The sequence below is a fragment of the Palaemon carinicauda genome, chromosome 3 (genome assembly GCF_036898095.1).
Source record: "Palaemon carinicauda isolate YSFRI2023 chromosome 3, ASM3689809v2, whole genome shotgun sequence".
Lineage (NCBI taxonomy): Eukaryota > Metazoa > Arthropoda > Malacostraca > Decapoda > Palaemonidae > Palaemon > Palaemon carinicauda.
In genome coordinates, this window is record NC_090727.1 from 43,263,712 (window position 1) to 43,288,136 (window position 24,425).

Sequence of the window (24,425 nt, forward strand, 5' to 3'; positions counted from 1 at the left end):
ACACATTCAGCCTGCCGCTTCCTTAATTGCACAAAAATTGGCTTACTGAGAAAGTCTTAGAAGCCTCTGGTGATCAATCTATTCTGAAGAAGAGTTTTAATTCTTCCATTCTGCCTTGTTTCGAGTATTTTTCTGTCTGGTCTTCAGCTGCTGAATCTCATCTTAATTTGTTGGACAGGAACTTATGGTCTATTAAATTTCTTAATCCTATTATAGATATTAATCTCTGGCACTGTCGTTCAGTTAGTTCGTTGTGCATGTTGCATAAGACTTTTCATAATTCTGGCCATCCTTTGAATTCAGATCTTCCAGGAGCGTACCATCCTGTTCGTAATATCAGGTATGCAGTTAATTCTAATAGTCAGGCCTTCTCCACCATAAGGCTTAATACTGTGTAGAAGTTTTATTCCTGCTGTGACCAAGTTGTGGAATGATCTTCCTAATGCTGTACCTGTAGTTGAATCGGTGGAACTTCATAAGTTCAAAATTGCAGCGAAAGCTATGTTGAATGGGCTGACATAAATCTCTTTTTATAGTTTATGTATGAAAAGATCTATTTCAATGTAGTTCCTGTTCTTAAAAGACAGTATCTTATTTTAATAGTTCATTACACTTCTTGTAGTTTAATTATTTCCTTTTCTCTCTGGGCTATTTTGCCCTGTTGGATCCCTGGTGCTTATAGCATTCTGCTTTTCCAACTAGGGTTGTAGCTTAGCTAGTAACAGTAATGGTAATGCAGGATGGATTTTTGACAACTCTTCCAAACTTTCTAGGTTAAGACTGAAAGACTTCAACTTGATAAAGTCGAGGAACAGAATTTTGTCACTAAATTCGCCATCACTGATTAAATGTCTTGAGAGGTGTTCTTTCATGGTTACAGTTTCGGAGGCCCAACTGCTTTGTTCGTTATAGACGGTGGCCAGCAATTCCACATACAATCATGTGTTTGTTACTTGTTGATGCAAATCATTAAGGAGACAATTTTCCTTCCTTCAATAAAGAGACTTGAAAAATATCTTCTAAATAAGTCATAATAGAATTAATTGCTAACGTAATACAGTAGTTGCTAGATATAACTAAAGCTCCAATTATAAATTTCAGGATTTATCTCCGTAGAAATTTCCCTGTCATATCTGTTCAGTACTCTTTGTAATCATCTATGACTCTATGATAACTTGGAAGAAGTGTTGAAGAACCAGCATTGATAACAGTGCATAAATGGAGGGCTTTCTAACGATGATCAGAGTAATTTCATTCTTTTGATCTTCTGTTTCATCTTATCAACCACAATTTTAAAGACATTTTCGTATCTCCACTGATCGACGTGGTTAATCTTATCAATCTCTATTCACTGCTCGATTTAATTTCAAAGACGTCACAGATCTCCAGAGATATCTAGTTCAAAAAAAGGCTTTCAAAGACCACATGATATATCAAGATGATTCCAAGAGAAGGTGGACTAAAGCCAGGCCTCGTTCTGGTGGGAGCTACCTCACGAACAAGAAACTGTAAATTTCACAGAACTGTCACGATGAGGAACAAGTTTTCCGATTCTGGTGAATTTATGTTGATCTTGATAGTGAATGAAGAAATCTGAAAAAAAAGAAAGTAAAATGAATGATTTGGAAAGAAACGATACTTTCTTTTTGAATGGCAGTACTCTAAAAGAAAATTCAATGTATGACACAATAATAACTATCTGTTCTTTATGTCAAAAGTATTTTACATTTAAGTATTTACTACAATGATCAGAATATCAAAACAATTTCTAGTAATTTGTATTTTTCTTAACTATACAAACCTAAGTCCTTGAATGGGAGTAGTGAAGCTGAACTCAAAGTGGTGGTCATTACTACAAGGTTACTGATAAGTAACTGGAGGAAATACAGTAGGGTGCTGTTTGACCGCATAATGCCAATAAAACTAAAGAGCAAGATCCACCGCCAGGCTGTACTCGTCCTAAACATGGACAACTTGGAAGAGATGAGAACAGGATTGATGAGGCTGAGATAAGGATGTTGAGGTGGCTATGTGGGCTTGCTAGAAAGGATAGAGTTAAGAACGAACATAGAAGCACCAGGTTCAACCAAGGTGAGGGAAAGCAGACCGAGATGGTATGGTCATATAGAGAGATAAGAAGAAGGCCATCCCATAGGGAAGATGATTGATATGGGACTACTGTACCAGGTAGGAAAGGGATACGAAGACCAAAATTACGATGGATTGACTGTGTGAAGTGAGATATGAGGGATATGTGATTGAGCGAGGAAGATGCACAGGATCGAAGAAAATGGAAGAATGTGTTGAAGAACATTACTACGACCCCAAATAGGGACAAGCTTAAAGGGGACAAGCTTAAAGAAAAAGAAGAAAAAGACCGATAAGTAAACTGGTTCCCTACAGACAGACCACTGAGAACCCACTTCGAGCTTAAACCTAGGGTTGTTGTGGCCGATGTGGTAACAGCCCAGACTGGGGTTCAAGTCCCACACAAGCTTGTTAGTTTCTTTGGTCACTGCAACCTCACCATCCTTGTGAGCAAGGATAAAGGTGTTTGGGGGAGCCTATAGATCTACCTCCTGAGTCATCAGCAGCCATTGCCTGGCCCTCCTTGATCCTAACTTGGGTGGAGAGGGGGCTTGGGCACTGATCATATGTATATATGGTCAGTCTCTGGAGCATTGTCCTACTTGATAGGGCAATGTCACTGTCCCTGTCCCTTGCCTTTTCCATTCATGAGCGTTCTTTAAACCTTTAACTTGCAGGACAGTTGAGGCATGACGTGTTACTTAAAGACTCAGGTTTGTGAATTGTTCCTACACATATACAAAAACCTCATCCTTTAATAGAGGACTTATCCTTGGAAGGGAAGAATGTCCCATAACAAAACTAGCTGGTTTAAATCCCGGAACAGCAAAAGACTTTGACATACAAAAGGAGCGGAAGTAATGACTCCTGCCAACTTCGAAACCTAGGAAAACAGTGACCTAGGTTTTCACCAAATAGTGCCAGATGATCATGGAAGAACCTATATCCATAAAAAGATAAAGTTTGAAATGTACGGTGATTAAAAGCAATGGGTTTGTATACATCTCCAGCCATCATCATCTTCGAAAGGAGGACAGGAGAAATACCTAAAATGTACAGAAAAGTTAATTGGTTAGGATGCTTACATGCATCAAATGTCCAATCCAGTAAATAAAAGAACGGCCGCTGCACCCTAAGAGAAGGGAAACAAAAGTGGAAAAATGACTGACATTCTTACATCTCTTCCTGGACTTACGTCATAACACCTCTCTTAGAGGAGATGCTTCCTCTCCAAAGAGGGGACTAGGTTTGCTAATCAATCTTTGTTCCGTAACTGAATACAAACCAACGCTATTTACATGGGGTAATTACTTTGGCGACAGCCGATGACGAGTCATAAAGTTTTAACGAGGGACCACCGCTAGTTAGCGAGGGGTAGGGAGGGGTAGCTAGCTACCCCTCCCCCCTCACACACACCGGTGATTAACTCACTTTACTTCTGGCTCGGGAGGAGAACAGACCTGTCTGTGCTCTCCCTCGCTTTGACCGCCATATCAATCTGTTTTTGCTTTCTCTCTTTAATAGTGTGTGTGAAGTTGGCCTCTACTGACAATGCGTACCTGCCCTGGACTTCCCGGCCGCCCTTGCGGGACCTTTATGTCGGCCGTGGAGACAGACCCGCACTCCTTATGCCCCCAGTGTAGGGGCCAACGGTGTGATAGTTCGAATTTGTGTATTAAGTGTAGGGAGTGGTCTACCTCCCAGTGGGAGAGGTTTGCCCGGCGACGTAAGAAGAAGGCTAAGAGGGATTGTTCTCCTTCCGAGGTTTCTCGGAAAGGAGAAAATCCTAAGTCTTCCTCTTATGCCGCCCATTCCTCCTCCGAAGCTCCCGCTCGGGCGGCTTCTTCTGAGAGGCCGGCGAGAGGTAGCGTAGACCGTAATGTTGATGTCATTAACCGATCCCGTGGCGAGGGAGAGGTCGTTGCCTACCATAGCGAGGCGGCTGCCCCTCCCCCCTCGGAGGAGGTATTTGTTTCTAACAATGACCTTTTTCAGCTTTGGGCTTCCTTGGGGCTACAGGGTTTGCCCTCCAAGGAAGTCTTGTTTGGTATGATCAAACGGGGTGTGGCTGCCGAACAATCGTTAACCTCAGCGGACATACTGTAGATCCTCTGTCTGTGGTTGACGTTGTTGTGTCGGAAACATCCCGTGGGTCTGACCAAACTCCTGTTTCTGTGGCTGCGGTAGCAGAAGGCTCTGTCTCTCCCTCTGAAAATACTTCAAGGGAGGAGCTTAGTCCTTCGGTCTCTCCTTCCGCTGAGACTCCCTCTCGGGGGAGTTCTCTGGTAGAGACGCCTCTTCGGAGGCCTGTTGATGGTCAGCCCGCTGATCCCACGGCCCCTCGTGGGCGTATAAGGCGGAAGGCTTGTCCTCCCCTTCGCCGTAGAGGCCTTTCTTCCCCCTTCAAAGGGGTTAGAAGGGGTCTCTTCGGCTCGTCGTCACCACAGTCTTCTGCGGAGGAGACGACTCGCCGTTCTCCTGATTTACCTGCTACCACCCTTGACCTCTCCAGGGACCGTTCCCGATCCCCGTCGGAGGATGGTCGTCCTTCGGGACAATGCGAGCTGTCACCTCAGCTGTCTACATCTACTGTTGCAGACGCGCTTTATGTGCCGGAGATTGCCACTGCGCAACCTCCTGACCCTTCGGGGTCTCAGGGACTTGAGCGCGCATCTGCGCAGCTCGCCCCTAAGCGTAAGGCTCCGCCTGCGCTACCTGTTGCTGTTGTTCCAGCTGTTCCTGATGAAGCGCCTCGGCGCTCACCCTTGGGCATTCGCGCCACTGTTCCTGCTGATCGCCGTCACCCTTCTGCAGTTCCTGATGTAGCGCGTAAGCGCCCAACTGCGCAGGCACGCCCTGCTATAGCGCCGCCGCGCTCTTCTGCGCACTTGCAGCCAGTTCCTGATAAGGCGCCTACGCGCCCACCGGTGCATTAAATTGAGATGTAGAGAACAAATTATAAAAGTAAAAAAGCAAAAGTAAACAACACAAAGCAGAAACATTAAATTGAGATGTGGAGAACAAATTATAAAAGAGAAAAAGCAAAGAAAAACAAGATAGAACAAAAAGACGAATGTTTTCACAAGTGATTATCAACAACAGCGACTGCTCAAGTTCTCGTACCTGGTCGGGAAAGAGGGTGGCCATGGTCTTGCCGACGATCCGGCCCCAGGTTGCACCGCAGAGCAGCGTCGGGATGAAGAGGCCGGCGGGTATGCTGAGGCCGTAGGTCCAGCAGGCCAGAAAGTAGTAGCAGACGAAGAACACGCTCAACGTCGACCACGAGAAGGATCCTGCCGAGACACGAAGTCATTATGGTGGTGCTGATATTGGTAACCTTTCCTTCAAGTTGTAAAAGCTAAATAGCCTTTGAATTGATTATATTTAAGGTAAATGACCTGGAGATGGGGCCAAGAAGCTATTCAGCATACTACACACAATATAAGGTACACTGTTGGCAGCTACTACGAGGGAAGTCTCAGATGCGACCTTGTGTCCTTGAGATTGGGCATTATCATCATCATTACTGGCTAAACTACGACCCCAAGTGGAAAAGCAGGATGCTATAACCCCAAGGGCTCCAACATGTCATCAACTTTTAAAATTTCTCAAAGCCATAACTCCAAAATACTAAAATCCTCCCAAGGGATTTCCCTTAGAAGGAAGACGTAAGTAAGGCATACCGATAGTAGCTACTACGAGGGAAGTCGCAGATACGACCTTATGTCCTTTGCGACTGGACATTATCATCATTACTAGCTAAACTACGACCCCACTTTGAAAAGCAGGATGCTATAAACCAAAGGGCCCCAACATGTTCGTAACTTTAATGTTTCTCAAAGTCATAACTCCAAAATGCTAAACACTCAGACTTCACTTTGGCATAGCAGTACTCACCCGAGCCTTCGTGAAACAACGACCTCACGCTCTCTTCGGGCGTCTGGAACCAGATGGCCGCTGCGGCGTTTTCCTCCCCTTCCCTGCAAAACATCTGCGGGGAAAAAAGTGACTTGAAAAAGTGTGGTTATCGTAACCCTGACTGCAGACCCGATATACAGTATTCTCACTCCTGTATAATAATTTATATTATTATTATTATGATTATTATTACTTGCTAAGCTACAACCCTAGTTGGAAAAGCAGAATGCTATAAGCCCAGGGGCCCCAACAGGGAAAATAGCCCAGTGAGGAAAGGAAAGAAGGAAAAATAAAATATTTTAAGAAGAGTAACAATATTAAAATAAATATTTCCAATATAAACTATCAAAACTTTAACAAAATAAGAGAAAGAGAAATCAGATAGAATAGAGCAATTAAAAAAAAATATACTGCAAAATGTGCTTGAAAAAAGAATAACCCCTGGGGGTTAAGGGTTGGAAAGTTCCAAAGAGCCTGGGGGTAGAAGGGTTACAGTAATACAGTATTTCATTAGGAACTTTTGACACAATATCAAAGATTTATAATTTCAGTTAGATTTTTGTTTGTATCTCTAAATGTTTTAAAAGCTGAGATTGATTGATTGATTCGAAGTTCTCTGGCATCTTGACATCGAAGGTCATTGACGCCGATATCGTTTAGTATAAAGATTAAAAGAATATTCAATTAAAACTAGAAAAGCAAATATGTTATAAAAGCTAAATAGCATTAATTTGACAACCTTATACATTATTTATACTTTCAATCAAGAATTAGAACATTACAACATCTCCAAGTTTCAAACGCAAGAAGCACTCACTCTGCCAGCTGCTTCCCGAGCATTCCCGTGTGCCGATTCAAACTGCGCATGTCTAGGTATTCCACGGGGTCGTCTACGACTATGTGCGGAGTGGGGACCCTCACTATCCCCGTTAATTTCGTGGCCTTCGGACTTTCGAACTCTCCGTCGAACATCACCCTCGCCTGACGAGAATTTGATGTTTTAACTGTGATATCTAAAAACAAGATTAATAAAATTACAAACTGCTGGTAATAAAACCATCATTTATTTAATCATATAAATTGAAATTTAACTTACTCTGACATCTACAAATGATAAATAAAATGACTAACTGCTGGCAATAAATACAGTACCATCCTTTTTCTAATCATACATATAAATTGAAGGTGTAAGCATCCAAAATCCAGCATTCAAATTATCCCTAGGGTAATATATGATGACTGGTATCTATAGGAAAAGCTATACAGTACATACATATTCAATATATGGTAAATGTTAACCCTTTTACCCACAAAGGACGTACTGGTACGTTTCACAAAACTCATCCCTTTACCCCCATGGATGTACCGGTACGTCCTTGCAAAAAACGGATTTTGAGCGAAGCGAAAAATCTATTTTTGGGTAAGATGGCCATGTCGTCCTGATGGAAGTTCCTCTAAGGTAGCTTCCTAGGGTATATTACAACTACGGCGATATTCCCAGAGAATTTACCTTAAGGTACCCAGAATTCTAACTCCTGGAGCGAATATCCCTAATAAAAGAGCCAGGGATATCGTATAAATCAGAGGACGTATTCTTGACACGCCACATGGCAATCTGTACCCCGAACAGAGTTAACACTTCGTAGGGGTCAAATGGCAAGAAAACGAAAACGAGAAAGAAAAGGGGAGAGCCGTTCGTAAGGCCCTCTCTTCTCCCGTTTCGTAAGCGTGCCCTGCGCCGATTCTGGCGCCATCTGCATTCCTTGTAGCGAAACACGAGGTGCTACAGATACTGTATGTAGGGAGGGGTCCTACGGCCCTTTCATAGAAAGGGAAGGGCGGGTCCATCAGGACGACATGGCCATCTTACCCAAAAATAGATTTTTCGCTTCGCTCAAAATCCGTTTTTTGGGCTCAAGCCATGTCGTCCTGATGGAAGTATACCAGAGCATTACTGTATCTGTGGATTCTCAAAATGTGCCGTACTCCTCAGAAGTATTTCCCCCAGTCGACGCAACCTAGAGACCTAAGATGTTACCGTCATACATCTTTTCAACTAATCATAAACCATGATAGAGCTTCCTGCCCCCAACAGGGAAGAGTCTTACTAGACTCTGGGAAAGTCTCGAAGAGTACATATATCTAAGTATGAACCCCAGGCAAGCGAGTAAAGTGGTCTCACCCCATACTAGGTAAAGCAAAGTTCGAAAAGAATCACTGTGTCAATATGAAATATCGACCAGTCCTCCGCTCAAAACACGTATTGGACAAAGGTTTACATCAGCTTAAGAGGAAACTCGTAAATCCGCCACCATCCCTTTATGGGATGGAGTCCTCCAGCTAAGGGAAAGCATAAACCAATGCAATATTAGCTTGCATAAAGGAACATTCTATTAGAATTATCCCCGGGTAAATATACATAGAATGAATGCTCACAGGTGAAGGAGACGCAAGGTTCTCAAGAACCAGTTTATTGACAGACAATAAACAAACAGGTTAACCACACTCATATATATATATATATATATATATATCTATATATAAGAGGATGATAACCAAAACTTTAAGCATAAGTATGATAGTAAACAGAAACTTGTTTGTCTGAAAGAAAACATTGGAGCCACTTTTAAGATACCAAAGTATCCAAGTCAAAAGTCTGTATTACTAATCAGTCACATTAGCGTTAGAAACGCTCGGCACGCATGTTTGCACTTATGCTAGGTTCACATTTGAAAGTGGAACAGTCAACGTGGGTCACCCAGTACCCTCACATAGTTTGTAGTACAGCATGTGACTACATACTCACCCTGGAATTAATTGTCCCAATTAAGCTACTGTTCCTCGCAGAGTTAAACAGCAGGGTTAACGACGCAACCCACTGTTACCACAGAACCTCTTAGTCGCTGCACTTGCTTCGCATAGTGACGAAAGAACACTCTGGAAGACTTCCAGCCAGTGTACGAACGAAGATGTTCAAAATCCCTACAACTAAAGAAGTTTAAGGATGAAGCAACTTTCCTCGGATCGTGACCTGTGGGTGAACAGTCGGGATCCGCTCTGCGAATAAGATATGTGATTTTCGCCCTGAGTTTTTTCAGTGATAAAATTTGAGCCTGACGTTTCTCCCCTGACCAGTTGACCACCCTTGAAGTCTGAAGTTCTACGAAGATAGACCTTTAGGCATTCTACTGGACATAGAGATGCATCTTCTTTCAGAGGGCAGATTCTTCAGGGACCCCACCTGATGGTGGGTAACTCGTTCTTGGTGAGAAACGTAGGATCCGGAAACAGGTTCAGTTCACCCATCCAGGAACTGAACACGACCTTCCTCTCTCGAGAGGGGTAAGATCTCACTAACCCTGGCCCCGGACGCGAGTGCAAAAAGGAGGATAACTTATGGGTCAAATCCTTTAACGCACACTCCTTATTGTTCAACAGCGAAGCAAAATGAAGAACTTTTCTAAAGACCATGAATTGGGCTTTGGAGGTGCTAAAGGTCTGAGCCTAGCGCAGGCTTTCGGAACTTTTATAAAAGATCTCGATAGCGAGGTCGACCTGGAAGGCATATAGAATGGGTCTTGTCAAAGCAGACCTACATGTTAAAATCATGTTAGCTACCGATCCATAACCATGGAGATGGATGAAGAAAGATAAGCAGAAGTTCGTCGTGATCTCCTGCGGATTCTTCGCCTGACAAAGGCTACCCATTCTCTCCAAGATGACTCATATTGCCTTTTAATAGGTTTGCACTTATAATCCTCTAGGAAGTCTATGCTGGCTTTCGAAATCCGAAACACTTTCTCACCTGTTAAGGAAAGAAAATCATGAGCTGCTGGGTCCGGGTTTTCTGTAATGAAGCGCAGACAATTGACTTCTGGACTCGCTGGGTCAGAACTGGATCTAGTAGCGGTAGAAACTCCAACCGTAGCTCCAATGCCAGAGGGAACCACACACTGTTCGGCCACTTGTGGGCCGCTACTGCCGCTACTCCCTTAAATGATCTCAGTTTGTTGAGGACCCTCAACAGAAGGTTGTGAGGAGGGAACAGATAAATCCTGAACCATCTGTTCCAGTCGAGGGACATCGCGTCCACTGCTTCCGCCAAGGGGTCCTCGTACGGGGACACATACAGGGGCAACTTCTTGTTGTCTTTCGTCGCAAAGAGGTCTATCTGCAGTTCTGGGACTTGACTCAGAATGAAAGAGAATGATCCTGCGTCTAGGGACCATTCCGACTCTATCGGTGTGAACCTGGATAGAGCGTCCGCTGTCACATTGCGGACTCCTTGAAGGTGAACTGCTGACAGGTACCACTTCTTCTTCCCCCAAATCGGAAGATGGCCAACATCACCTGGTTGAGAGGTGGTGACCTTGATCCTTGTCGATTCAGGCATCTCACAACTCCCCCGCTATCAAGCACCAACCTAATGTGGATCGAGCGACGCGGGGAGACTTTCTTTAAGGAAAGAAGGACTGTCATAGCCTCTAGAAAATGACTGTGAGAGGTCTTGAATAGACTGGACCAAGACCCTTGGGCCTTTTTCTGATGAGAGCGAACTCCCCATCCCTCCTTCGAGGCGTCTGAGTGACTCGTCACCGACGGGGGAGGTGGATGAAGAAGAACCGACTTCCTAAGAAGTCTGGCTTGGGACCAAGGCCTGAGAAGAGTATTCAGACGAAGCGGAACTGGTCTTCTCAGATCTCTTCGCGCATCTGATGCATAACTACTCCAATCTCCGGTTGCATCCTTTAGCTGTGCTCTTAGCACCGGGTCTGTCACCGAAGTAAACTGGAGAGACCCCAGTACACTCTCCAGTTCGCATCTGATATCCATACGGAATCTAGAAGTCTCTTGACAGAACCAGCTATCTCCTTTCTTTTCTCCGCCATGACGGAGAAAACGGTGTGACATTAGGTCCCAGTGGATTCACACCCACCGGAACTTAGAGATGGAGAAAGTTGAGACTTTTCCTGTTGATCTTGAAGCCTAGATAAACTAGGAAATGGATCACATACAGGGAAGCTTGCAAGCATTCTGTCCTGGATGCTGCCCACACCAGCCAAAAATCCAGGTAGGCTACCACCTGTAATTGACTGAGAACTACGTTCGCAAGCTTCGTGAAAATCCTTGGGGCTATTTTTTAGCCCGAGAGGCATGGCTCTGAAGGCGTATAGTCTTCGTTGTAGCCTGAACCTTAGGTAGGAGGAGAATCGACAATAGATTGGAACGTGCCAATAGGCGTCTGACAAAACTATGGAGGCGGTAAATGCCCTCTTGGGCAGTAAGGTCCTTATGTGTTGCATTGTTAGCATCTTGAACCTGTAGTTCGCTATGAACTTGTTAAGTGGCGACAAGTCCAGAATGACTCCGAGTTTTCCGAGTCCTTCTTGGGAACACAAAACAGCCTCCCTTGGAATTAGATGGACTTTACCCTTCGGATCACTTTTCCTCTAACAGTTCTTGAATGAACTCCTCCAGAACGGGGGTGGAGTGTCGGAAAAACCCCGAGGGTATGGGAATGGAGTGCTGTACCAGCTCCAGCCCAGTCCCTTCTTGAGTAGGCTGTGGACCCAGGGATCGAAGGTCCACCGATCCCGAAAGCATTGGAGACGCCCTCCTACCAATATCATCTCGCTTGGACTGTTGTCCTGAGGTCTAGCCTCTTTGACCGCGACCACCATGAAACCCCTTCTCCTTGAGGGGCGCCCAGACGAACTTCTGGCTGCTCCTCTAGGCTTGCTCGACAGGAAGTTGACTGACCTTCGAACGATGGGTTGAATGCCGGAGACTGTGTCGACACGGATTGGGGAACCCACTGAAGTGTGGTCGGGGTTTTTGCCACCATCTGGGGCACTGAGGGCATCAGCAAATGCCGTTGCTGCTGTTGTCTAATTGACTTAGCTGGCCGAGAAAGTATCCTAATCCTTTTAGTCTTCCTCAAAGGTTGGGGACCCATCCGGGGAAGAATTTCTCTTGGTAGACAGGCCCCACTCCTGGAGAAGATTTCTATCTTCCGTGGCGGCCCTATCAACCTCTTTGACCTATTCATTAGGGAAAAGGTCTTTGTCCCAACTGTTGGAGGAGATTAGTTTCTTTGGCTCGTGCCTCATCGTAGCCCGGGCGAACACGAACTCCCTACAGGCTCTCTTCGCCCTGACGGAGCTGTAAAGATCCTTCGTCACAGTGGCCAGATGAGTCTTGATCACAACCATGAACATTTCATGGACCTTGGGGTCACTTGTCATCGTCTCAAAAGTGGACTGAAGAGACAAAGAGGCAGCCAGTCTTTCTTTTGTCTCGAGTTCTCTCCGCAAAAGAAAGCCAGGCAGCTTAGAGAGGATCTCGCCGAACCGGTATCCGGCAAAATCCGCCTCCCACATCTGGACTGAGAAGGTAAGATAGACGTCCTTCCAGTCCTTGTTTTGCTTACTTAATCTTCCTTTCTAAAGGCCAGCAACAAGGGTTTACACTCCACCAGGGAGGGGAAAGGCTTACCAGCCTCGACTGTTTTCCAAAACCGCCGCAAACCCTTTCAGCGAAAAGGGGGAAGGCTCTGGCAGGAGAGGACACAAAGGAAGGGAACCTCTTACTCAAATACAGCTACCTTTGAGTTCATGAATTCCCTCTCTTTCATCGAAGATGAAAGCAAAGCATGAGCCTAGCATGGTCTAACACTACGACCTCCTCCGGCTCTGTCTCTTCCTTTGAAGCTGGTACCTCCCTCAACCGGACATAGCAGTCCGGATATGCCCCTGCAGTTACAATGCAGCTGCCTTCCCATTCTTCTCCCTCTGCCTTTGTTGGATCAAGCCAACAATGGAGGGAGGGCCTGCTCTACTGCGAGAGCAGACGATGTTGAGGGAGCAGGTTCAAGGACCTGCACCGGAGCAGCCGACATCTCTCGGCCTCTTCCGCTACCTTGTCCGGAGCTCAAACTTCATCCTGGCCTTCTGCCAGGAGGTCTTCCTCCAGACGTTCGGACACATCTGACATCCTGTCGTCCAACTGGATGCTAAGCAAGGCGACCGCCACTGCAGCATCCACCGGAATCTGAATTAGGGGGACCTCCTCTTGAGGCTGGGGAATCACTGTAACAGTTGATGCCCTAGGGAAAAAGAAAGCCCTCATCTTCTCACTTGGAAGATAAGGTCCACAGGTGATCTTCTGAAAGCCCCTCACCCAGGTACGAAGCTTCTCTCTAGCTATATCCCTTGAATCCACCGTTCTAGGGGAGACACAAACGGATTTTGAGCGAAGCGAAAAGCAAAAGCCTCAATAAATAGGTTAGTGCATACGAAACATACCTGAGGGACCCAATACCGGAGAACATCCGTGGAGACAGCGCATGCCACACGCCTCCTTCAAACCATGTCCGCAGAAGTCCTACTGCGGACGATGCAGAAAACACATCCGCTCTACGGATGGTCCTCCTGTAAAGAGAAGAAATTTCCATGAGTATCAAGTGAACTACGTATCACTGGATATGCACAGTAGCATAACAAATCGGAAAGGAAAGACTCATCCTTGTATTTCCCGCACAACCAATTGTTGTAGCCTTCCAGATAATAAAATCGTATGGTTAATCTATGCCAGATTAACCAATGGAAAATTTCCAAAGGAATGATTTTAAAATACCGGATAGTTGACAAGAAAGAACTCACTTTCTTATCTGTAAGGCCAACAGCAACGGGTCGTGCAAGACCACAAAGAATAAGGGAAAGACACATACTTGTGAATCCCACACAATCACCTGTGGAAGCCCACCAGCCATTAAAATCAAATGGTTAGTCTTTGCTAGAATAACCAAAGATCATATTTCCCGAGGGAAATTAGGTGTAGCTCACACCTAAGGTAAGAGTTTACCATTCTAGCTAAAGATGAAAAGAATTCTCTTTTCATCCCTGTAAGGCAACACCAAGTGACTGCCCAAGGCAACACAAGTAAGTTAGAAAAGACAGTGTTGTAACCTACTATATCATGGTCTCCCCTGGTAGAATACACCATACAGGGAAGAACTGATACAGTACATGAGGGTGGTGTGCCGGCCGGCTCTTGCCGGTCAGTACCCCCCCCCCTTTTCCAAAGGTAGGTCTCAAGTATGCAACTTAGTACCATCCAGACGGGGGAGAACTCCAGTTCCCATGCCTGAACCGGCCGGCAGTGGTTGCCGGTCCGTAGCTACCCGGTTGGCACCCAGCTGCCGGCCATCACTCTTAGTGGCCGGCCAACCGAGCGATGTAGCAGGCCGGTCGGCAGCGGTGAGTAAACCCTGCCGGCTGGCATCCACACCGGGTAGCGCCCGGCTGCCGGCCCCCACTCATAGCGGCCGGCAGGTGAGCAAGGAGACCGGCCAGCAAAGGCATATAACCACCGCCGACCGACAGCAAGAGAACTAGCGAACACCCCCCTACCGACGGCCGGCCACTAGGCCGGCAGACGGCAAGGACAACACAAAAGAAGACAACAGAATGGGTGCCGGGCTCAGAGGCTATGAACCTCCGCGCCCGACACCCGAAAGAGTGCCGAGAGGAAGGGGAGACACTAAGTCAGGCTTCCTAACCACTGCTTACTGAATCTACAGACGGCAGCGGTTGAGGGACCAAGGAAGGATCGGGCAGCACTCAAGGGATAGGGCCTCTGCCGGTTGGCACACTCTGCCGGCCGACAGGGGACCACGTCAGCTCCCCATCCTAACCTAGGCTAGGTACGGATGTGAGACGGCTGACACAAAGGAAAACGGAAAAAACAGAAGGGAAGGACAGAGGGTCCTGTCCAACCTTGCCTTGGTTAAGGATCATCCCCAACTAAGAAAGCCCATCTCAGCCAGGGAAAATCCAGGGAGGGAGGCCGGCACTACTGGCTGCCTCCCTAAAACCAAGGCAAGGAAGGAATTGCTAATCCGGAAAGGGAACATATCCCGAACCCGGAACAGCAAAGAGAACAAGTCTGAGGGGTCACCGAGCAAAGGGATCATAACTACAGAAACCCTCCAAGGTGATCAAAGGAGGATAAACCTCCTATGCCCGTGTCAGGCAGCAAGGGAGACTCTGCCCCACGCTAGACCAACACGGATTCAGACTAATACACTGCTGTACTGTCCTTCTCTGAACCAAACCAGTTGGAGCAGGGAGGTACAGTACTACTCCAGCATAGTTATATTTGAAAATTAATTCAAACAAACCACTAGAGTTAAGCCTAAGGCTTAAGCAGAGGGAAAGGGTTTGCCCCTTCCCCGAAGAGAAGGGAGCAAACGGGGAAACAGACAATATTTTAATAGCCTAAGACAACCTAGCCTAGGCACTAAGAGAATCGATTACCTAAATCACCTTAACTCACTCCAATACTATCTTGGAAAATACTCGAAAAAGGCTTATATGTATAACGTTGCCTAACGCTTTAAACAGTATAAAATCACACTTGGAAGACTAATTATCATGCAGGAAGTACAAGGGCCAACAACTAGGCTACGAAGACTAGTGTCGGTCAGCCTAGGCAAAACTTTCGCCAGGCGCTATACTATAGCATCATAACAGCATTCCTAAATAAGCTAAGCAGCTAATTATTAAAGCGAAAGGGGCTGGGAACGTCGCTCTGCTAACCAAATAAATCCTATTCTAGCGAGCGACAGCGTCCAGGACGCCTCCAGCAGGCAACAGCTCTTGTATCAAAGATAACTCTTTTAATTACTTTAATATTAATCAAGAGCCTACATTTATACATAAAAGAAATAGTACTCAACTTATCCGAAGCAGAAGAAGTTGGAGAAAGCATAATTAACGAGTAAATCCAAGATTTTGGTAGAAACACAGGAAAAAACACCGAGTTGTAAAGCTACGCAAAAAGGAATGCAGATGGCGCCAGAATCGGCGCAGGGCACGCTTACGAAACGGGAGAAGAGAGGGCCTTACGAACGGCTCTCCCCTTTTCTTTCTTGTTTTCGTTTTCTTGCCATTTGACCCCTACGAAGTGTTAACTCTGTTCGGGGTACAGATTGCCATGTGGCGTGTCAAGAATACGTCCTCTGATTTATACGATATCCCTGGCTCTTTTATTAGGGATATTCGCTCCAGGAGTTAGAATTCTGGGTACCTTAAGGTAAATTCTCTGGGAATATCGCCGTAGTTGTAATATACCCTAGGAAGCTACCTTAGAGGAACTTCCATCAGGACGACATGGCTTGAGCCCAAAAAACGGCTATTTACATTTTTTTTCCATATTTTTGATAAATTTCTTTGAGAAACTTCAGGCATTTTCCAAGGGAATGAGACCAACCTGACCTCTCTATGACGAAAATTAAGGCTGTTAGAGCAATTTAAAAAAAATATACTCCAAAATGTGCTTGAAAAAAATAACCCCTGAGGGTTAAGGGTTGGAAAGTTCCAAATAGCCTGGGGGTAAAAGGGTTAATACAGTATTTCATTACTTTTGAAACAATATCGAAGATTTATAATTTCAGTTGGATTTGTGTTTTGTATCTCCAAATGTTTTAAAAGCTGAGATTGATTGATTGATTCGAAGTTCTCTGTCATCTTGACATCAAAGGTCATTGACACCGATATCGTTTAGTATAAAGATTAAAAGAATATTCAATTAAAACCAGAGAAGTAAATATGTTATAAAAGTTAAATAGCATTAATTTGAGAATCTTTTACATTATTTATACTTTCAATCAAGAATTAGAACATTACATCTTCAAGTCTCAAACGCAAGAAGCACTCACTCTGCCAGCTGCTTCCCAAGCATTCCCGTGTGCCGATTCAAACTGCGCCATGTCCGGGTATTCCCCACACAGCACGGCTCCACCCGCGGGGTCGTCTACGACTATGTGCGGAGTGGGGACCCTCACTGTCCCCGTTAATTTCGTGGCCTTCGGACTTTTGAACTCTCCGTCGAACATCACCCTCGCCTGACGAGAATTTGATGTTTTAACTGTGATATCTAAAAACAAGATAAGTGAAATTAAATAAGGCTGGTAATAAAACCATCATTTATTCAATCATATATATAAATTGAAATTTAACTTACTGTGACATCTACAAATGACAAATAAAATTACTAACTGCTGGCAATAAAAACCATCATTTTTCTAATCATACATATGAATTGAAGGTGTAAGTACTGTATCCAAAATCCAGGAATCAAATTATCCGTCAGATAATGTTTAATGACAGGTATCTATTAAAAAGCTATACAGTACATACATATTCAATATATGATAAATGTTAACCCTTTTACCACCAAAGGATGTACTGGTACGTTTCACAAAACTCATCCCTTTACCACCAAGGACGTACCGGTACGTCCTTGCAAAAAACTGCTATTTACATTTTTTTTTGGCATATTTTTGATAAATTTCTTTGAGAAACTTCAGGCATTTTCCAAGGGAATGAGACCAACTTGACCTCTCTATGACAAAAATTAAGGCTGTTAGAGCAATTTAAAAAAAATATACAGAAAAATGTGCTTGAAAAAAATAACCCCCAAGGGTTAAGGGTTGGAAAGTTCCAAATAGCCTGGGGGTAAGAGGGTTAAAATAGTAATGGACTGATAGCTCCCAATGCAAAACCTTTCTTGCTCATTAACCATTTCATATGTTTTGCACAACGGCTCAAAGTATGCCTTGCACACTGCACCATAAGGGACAGATTTACTCGTGCATTACACGAACGTGATATAATGTCACCGTTTATGTAACGATACATAATTGAACATTTGCCTGTCGTAGGAGGCAATTACTGACGACATATCTCTATCAACATAAATAAACTACAGGGGCACTCAGCCAAGAGCATGCCTTTGCCACACAAAGCACTCTCATTTCATTCATAACTACAATGCGTACTTGTACTTCAACGAATTTTCTTCTAAATCTAACAGCTTTGTCCTTGGGTCAAACACCACATTATTATTATTATTATTATTAAATGCTAAGCTACTACCCTAGTTGGAAAAGCAGGATGCTATAAGCCCAGGGGCCCCAACAGGGAAAATAGCCCAGCGAGGAAAGGAAAGAAGGAAAAATAAAATATCTTAAGAACAGGAACAACATTGAAATAAGTATTTCCCATAAAAACTATAAAAACTTTAACAAAACAAGAGGAAGAGAAGTTAGACAGAATAGTGAGCCTGAGTGTACCCTCAAGCAAGGGAACTCTAACCCAAGACAGTGGAAGACCATGGTACAGAGGCTATGGCACTACCCAAGACTAGAGAAGAATGGTTTGATTTTGGAGTGTCCTTCTCCTAGAAGAGCTGCCAACCAGAGTTGAAGAGTCTCTTCTACCCTACCCAAGAGGAAAGTAGCCACTGAACAATTACAGTGCTGTAATTAACCCCTTGAGTGGAGAAGAATTGTTTGGTAATCTCAGTGTTGTCAGGTGTATAAGGACAGAGGAGAATCTGTAAAGAATAGGCCAGACTATGTCCACCATGTTTCGTTGAAATTGTTCAGTAGTTTTTCCATAATGTTGTTCACGAAAAAATAAACTAACACAACATTTGCGATCTACTTAGCATTGCAATTATTCTTAAAGTACCGCTGCGTACATGTACTTAGATGTACTTTATCTAAAATGTTAAGGTAGTTTGTAGCGCTACGGCCAAGCGCCCTAATTTGCTTATTATCGCTCCGACTGTTATCTTGTATAGAATAAAAACATTTGGAAATGGTCTACGGATCTTAAATATGTTGTGTAAGGGGGGGGTTCAGGGGGGAGCAGCCCCCCTGGGTAAGGATACGGCTTTTAGCATAGGTTAGGTGGGTTTTTTAAGTTAGCTTCTCCCGCCAAAATAGTTTTTAGAACGACGGCCACAGTTCAGAATATTCCCGTTTTCTACGGGATCTGGCCGTCACCCTACAAAGGCTCCAAATGTTACAGATTCATCCTTGGGTCATACAAAACTTCACTACCAAGTTTGGCCAAAATTGGTATGACAGTTTTTGTGTAAAGTTGCTTACATACAAACAAACAGACAGGAGTGACTGCATAACCTTCGCAAAATTTTGAAGGCCATTCATCTGCAAGAAATTCTATTTACCAACATCTGAGTTACATCATTCAACCATAAGCATCGATAAAGCAGTACTGTACTAATTCAGTTAAAAGAAATTATATACATGTATAAAAATCTTGGGTTAGAGTTCTCTTGCTTCGGGGTACACTCAAGCTCACTATTCTATCTTATTTCTCTTCCTCTTGTTTTGGTAAAGTTTTTAAAAGGAAATATTTATTTTAATGTTGTTACTCTTCTTCAAATATTTTATTTTCCTTTCCTCACTGGGTATTTCCCCCTGTTGGAGCCCTTGGGCTTAGAGCATCTTGCTTTTCCAACTAGGGTTGTAGCTCCGCAAGTAATAATAATAATAATAATAATAAATTCTTTTTGTCATCCGAGATTTACTAACTCACAGAAAATGTTCATGTGGCATACAGTACTATTATTCAATGGCCGCCAATATACCCGTAAGGGAAAGCATCATGCAGAGCGGCTGAGACTAAAAACAAACAAAACTATAAAATTAACGTGTGTCGCTACCTAGAATTATCGAAACATACAATTATAATACTCAACTTGGGAGCAGGGATCTCCAAAACGACTGACATCTTCACAAACACCGAAACACAAAAGCTATGGAAGCAACGTGTCCGAATCTCACTAGCGCTAGAAAAGGAATGAGGGAAGAAGCGTGGGTAGTGGTAGGGGTGGGGGGTGGGGGGTAGTCGTAGTAGAGGGCAGTAGTCGGATGTAGAACGGCACCTCGTAGTATCGGAGGATATTGAGGAAGGAGAGGACTAATTGGTAAGGGACCTCTGGTAGTGGTTCTAACACGCCCCAGTTACTATACCGACACTCTTTTAGAGTGAGTTTGCTGAGTATATTCCTGGCTCTCCATGCAACCTTTTACTATGGTTTTTTTTAGCAGTATTTATACCTTAGAAATGGTGCTATAAGGAGCATTTCACGGAGCGACACAAGACGAACCCAGAAAAAACATTTATTATTATCATTCCTTTTCTGTACTGTATTCTACTATTCATTTATTATCTAACTATAAATTTCTTATCGCATCGATCAAAACCATAAACCCATTGCATTTCAAGTAACCCCTTGCTTTTTAAATGAGACTTTTTCACCTTTCTATAGATGTCTCTTTTCAGCTATTCTCTCCAGGGGTTAACTACTGCACTGCAATTGTTCAGTGGCTACTTTCCTATTGGTAAGGGTAGAAGAGACTCCTTAGCTATGGTAAGCAGCTCTTCTAGAAGGACACTCCAAAATCAAACCATTGTTCTCCAGTCTTGGATAGCGCCATAGCTTGTGCCATGGTCTTCCACTGTCCTGGAGTAGAGTTCTCTTGCATGAGGGTGCACTCATAAACACTATTCTATCTGTTTCCTGACTGAGCTATTCTTCCCTAATGGAGTCCTTGGGCTTACAGCATCCTGCTTTTCCAACTAGGGTTGTAACTTAGCTGGTGGTAATACTACGGCTATTCAGATAAACTAGTCTTCCTCCTTTTTGAACATTAAAAACCAGAGGAATTACAGATGAGGGAGAAATTATATATAAAACGAGCCTCTTCAGTCCTTTCTAAGCTATTAAAATAGCACTACCAAGGAACATGTTTAAAACATGTTGAGAACTGCCTCAATAATAGCTCTACTGTCATCATTAACCTGATCTTAAATGAACTGCTCATAAGTTTCGTAAATGCTGCTTTCCCATCAACCCATGCCGACTGACTTCAGGGCCCTGACCTTATCAGCTGCCCATCAAAAGTTTCACTTTGAAAATGGGGAACTAAACTATATACCCTTCGTACTGATAAATAGATTAAAGTCCGGGAAGACTTAAAAAGGAGATATTTCTTCATCACACTTTTAAAAAGAAAGAAAAAAAAATATTTGTAAAGGTATGATGGTATGAAAACTGTATATACGCAGCAAACACAATTTGACCTATATCTATAGTGTACTTTTCTGTACTACACCATTAAGTAGTAACCTCTACGTGGAGTCAGACCTACAGATTTTTTTCGCAGCTCTCTTGAATTCTAGGCAATTTAAGCCTAGATCTTCATTTCAACATGTTTCATATCTAATGAGTCTTTCCATTTGTTGTCCCCCCCACCAAACTCTTTCCAGTCTAATTCTTCTTTCCTTCTTTTGTCATATGTCTGATTCAAATTCTTGACTTATAACAAATCAAAAGATAATGGTCATGTGTGTGTGTGGGAGGGAGGGGGAAGTGCAGACAAGGGGAAGTGTGGTGAAGCACAATTGAAAATCATATGGACGTCATAGATATTTAAAAAATTGAGATGATTGGGAAATTGGATAAGTCAATGAAGTGGTTTAAATGGAATAAAGCGGTGAATAACTCATATAATGGCTCGGAAAGCATGGTAGAAAAAGGGACATGTTATTGAAGAGAACTGTGCAATAACTCGTTCATTTGAATCACATATAATTTATCAAAATACCGTTTGAAAAGACATGATACGGATGAAATACCTTTTCCACATACAGTACTAGAAGATTTTATATGAAGGAGTTAACGTACTTCAAATGCTGTACCTTTTCCGTGATCCACTTCCCCCTCGTTGATGCATCTGCCTCCAACCTGACCCATGGCGACGAAGCGCGACGTCCCCAGAGCCTCGAGTATGGCGTCGTACATTTTCGACGTCATGGCAAAAGCTTCTGAAATTGTCATGGAGAATATCAGCACATAATACAGTACAGTAATCAATAAAATCCAATGTACTAAATACAGCATTATATCTGAACATGTACTAGAGCAATGTATAAACATAATAAATATCAACATCAGAGTAAAAATTTTTTTAAACAAAATTGATTTTCTAGTACAAAATTTTCATTTTACAATTACTTTAGCTAATTTTTATGTACAATTCAATTTTAGACGCAATCCCCTTGGTAACTGCACGACATCGATGCCTCCAGTAGCAGTACTGTAAAAGGCATTTTCTACAGATCCTCACATTGAACGGCTACTCAATAGTATTTTTACAAGGTTTTAAATTAATTTGTCTAACCCAGATTAAAAATGAAAAATGTAAAAAGTAATTTGTATTTTCCTAATTATACAAACCTGAGTTCTTTACTCATAGGAGAAGGATAACATCGAAGCTAGGATACGGCAGTTAAAACTTTTAATCCTTTTACTCCAAAAGGACGTACTGGTACGTTTCACAAAACTCATCCCTTTACCCCCATGGACGTACCGGTATGTTCTTGGAAAAAACTGCTATTTATATTTTTTTTTTTTTGCATATTTTTGATAATTTTTTGAGAAACTTCGGGCATTATCCAAGAGAATGAGACCAACCTGACCTCTCTATGACAAAAATTAAGACTGTTAGAGCAATCTAAAAAAAAAATATACTGCAAAATGTGCTTGAAAAAAAAAAATAACCCCAGGGGGTTAAGGGTTGGCAAGTTCCAAATAGCCTGGGGGTAAAAGGGTTAACGAGGTATGAACACCAGGCAGGTAGTTACCCTGAAAGGTTGTCTCCTGTTTAGCAAACTGTAACCTCAATTAGCTGCGGAAGGTAGTTACCCTGCAAGGTTGTCTCCCCTTTGGCAAACTGTAACCTCAATTAGCTGCGGAAGGTAGTTACCCTGCAAGGTTGTCTCCCCTTTGGCAAACTGTAACCTCAATTAGCTGCGGAAGGTAGTTACCCTGCAAGGTTGTCTCCCCTTTGGCAAACTGTAACCTCAATTAGATTGCAGCCGGCAGAAGAGGCAGGGGTTTTCCCACCACTACCCAGTATCGACCGCCTACTGCTAACATCTATTTGTACGTTTTTAACTGCCAAGTTCATTATTAAAAAACGAAGGTTGGTGATTGCGTTGGAAAAACTACGGGTTTCCACCAGTCCTCTTTATCAAAATCATTCAAATCACCTTAAAATACATCATTTAATAGTCTTGTTTTCTCCATAAGTCATTGTATTATTGTATAATTTTACCATAAATTGTCATCGACGCAGAGGCACACGTATATAAAAGGTCCAAACTTACAAATATTTGGTGATACAAACAAACACAAATCTAACTGAAAATAAGAAAGATAAGATTGAGAAATACTTTAATGAAAAAATATTATATCCTTTAATACGGTAAAAAAAATTACCATTTATAATAACCTGATATCTATTTCATATGAAACCTACTTACACTGCCGTATTCTAAGTTAGACATCATAATACATACGGGTGGCCGCTATCGTACATACACCCCCTGGCCAAAATGTTACAAAAATCGACTTAAAAACAGCTTCTTGATACCAATTAAACTCAAGGGGTGTATGTACAATAGCAGTCACCTTTATTAATCACAGGCTTGTAGGTTAGGTTAGGGGGGGGGAAAGTTTAGGTAAGTTTATGTCCCTTTTTAATGAACGTGCGAGGAACTGGCTGCTGATGTACAAAGGCACCAAGTTCAAGTTTTGGACCTTCTGTATGTTGCAATCTTGCTTTCTAACACGGTCTGATCCACTATCTTGGCTTGTTTAGGTATCGCGCTTCTGTATCCCAGTTACCTAACCTAATCTAGGACATGCGTATTTCTAAGTGATTCACGGAATCTCTGCAACACATAAAAAGCATTGTTATCAATAATGAAAAACTTACTGGACCAGAATTTCATGTTACTTCCAATAAAAGCTAGTTATATATACTAAGGTACAGCTTAATTCCTATTTCATAGTTAATATTAATTTTCAATAGCAAATATCTACACCGAACTAGCTTAGGGTAGCCTAGGCTAGTCTTGGCCTTCACCTAATTATAGCTATTAAATCAAATTATACTGTATATATACAAGTAATTGTTCATAAAACATGTATAATATATATTCATTACTTATAAATATCTATATTTAATTAAAAAAAGGTCTCAGTTCGATTTAAAAACACGTTTTGTATGTACGACGCGACTCCAATACCGCACGAGAAATCGTGTTTCAATATCGGTTAATATCTTAGGATATAATTAAGCTTTCAAGCTTTTAATTAATATAATGACACCTATGGCATTAAATAAAGCTTTAGCTTCATTTATTTTAATTTGTCATACTTACAGAACAAAGTTAAATGAAGATATATATGATAAACTTTTTGGACGGCCGGACATGTTGCCACTGACTGAGTAAAGCCACTGGATTATCGTACATGAGCCTTAAAATTCTCGTTTTTCAAAACAAAATTATCGTACACACTTTCATCATAATTATTGGGGAGTTAAATGATTGAATTATTTCAAAATATTTCATTATAAATGTTTAATTAAACACATACACACATATGTATATACCTAAGGTATGTATCGTACATCATACCGGACCTAAAATAATCGTACATGTACGATAATTATCGTACACATGGCACGCCTA

At 42.8% G+C, this 24,425-nt stretch overlaps 1 protein-coding gene across 5 annotated transcripts; it reads right to left on the reverse strand.

The window, feature by feature from the left end:
• Window positions 1-1,295: 1,295 nt before the first annotated feature.
• On the reverse strand, window positions 1,296-24,177 carry LOC137637142 (H(+)/Cl(-) exchange transporter 6-like). 5 transcript variants are annotated; one of them, XR_011043422.1, is made up of 7 exons: window positions 24,114-24,177; window positions 21,585-21,710; window positions 16,727-16,944; window positions 6,824-6,987; window positions 5,986-6,079; window positions 5,212-5,381; window positions 1,296-1,593 (listed from the first exon to the last, which is right to left on the reverse strand). XR_011043422.1 is itself a non-coding variant. In XM_068369419.1 (6 exons), exons 2-6 carry the CDS (start codon window positions 21,697-21,699, stop codon window positions 1,516-1,518), a joined length of 675 nt encoding a protein of 224 aa, XP_068225520.1. In that variant the 5' UTR covers window positions 21,700-21,710; window positions 24,114-24,177; the 3' UTR covers window positions 1,296-1,515. The 5 variants fall into 5 exon arrangements, 4 of the variants coding, with proteins under 4 accessions (XP_068225520.1, XP_068225523.1, XP_068225533.1 ...); XM_068369419.1 differs by lacking the exon at window positions 6,824-6,987; XM_068369422.1 differs by lacking the exon at window positions 5,212-5,381.
• Window positions 24,178-24,425: the final 248 nt, after the last annotated feature.

What these genes read in the sequence shown, in the direction of transcription:
- LOC137637142 (XM_068369419.1), bottom strand. Translation starts at nt 21,699, where the DNA reads ATGACGTCGAAAATGTACGACGCCATACTCGAGGCTCTGGGGACGTCG. An exon ending in CTTGGGAAGCAGCTGGCAGA is followed by an intron (nt 6,080 to 16,726) that starts GTGAGTGCTTCT and finishes TTTTCCCCGCAG; the next exon opens with ATGTTTTGCAGGGAAGGGGA. An exon ending in GTTGTTTCACGAAGGCTCGG is followed by an intron (nt 5,382 to 5,985) that starts GTGAGTACTGCT and finishes GTGTCTCGGCAG; the next exon opens with GATCCTTCTCGTGGTCGACG.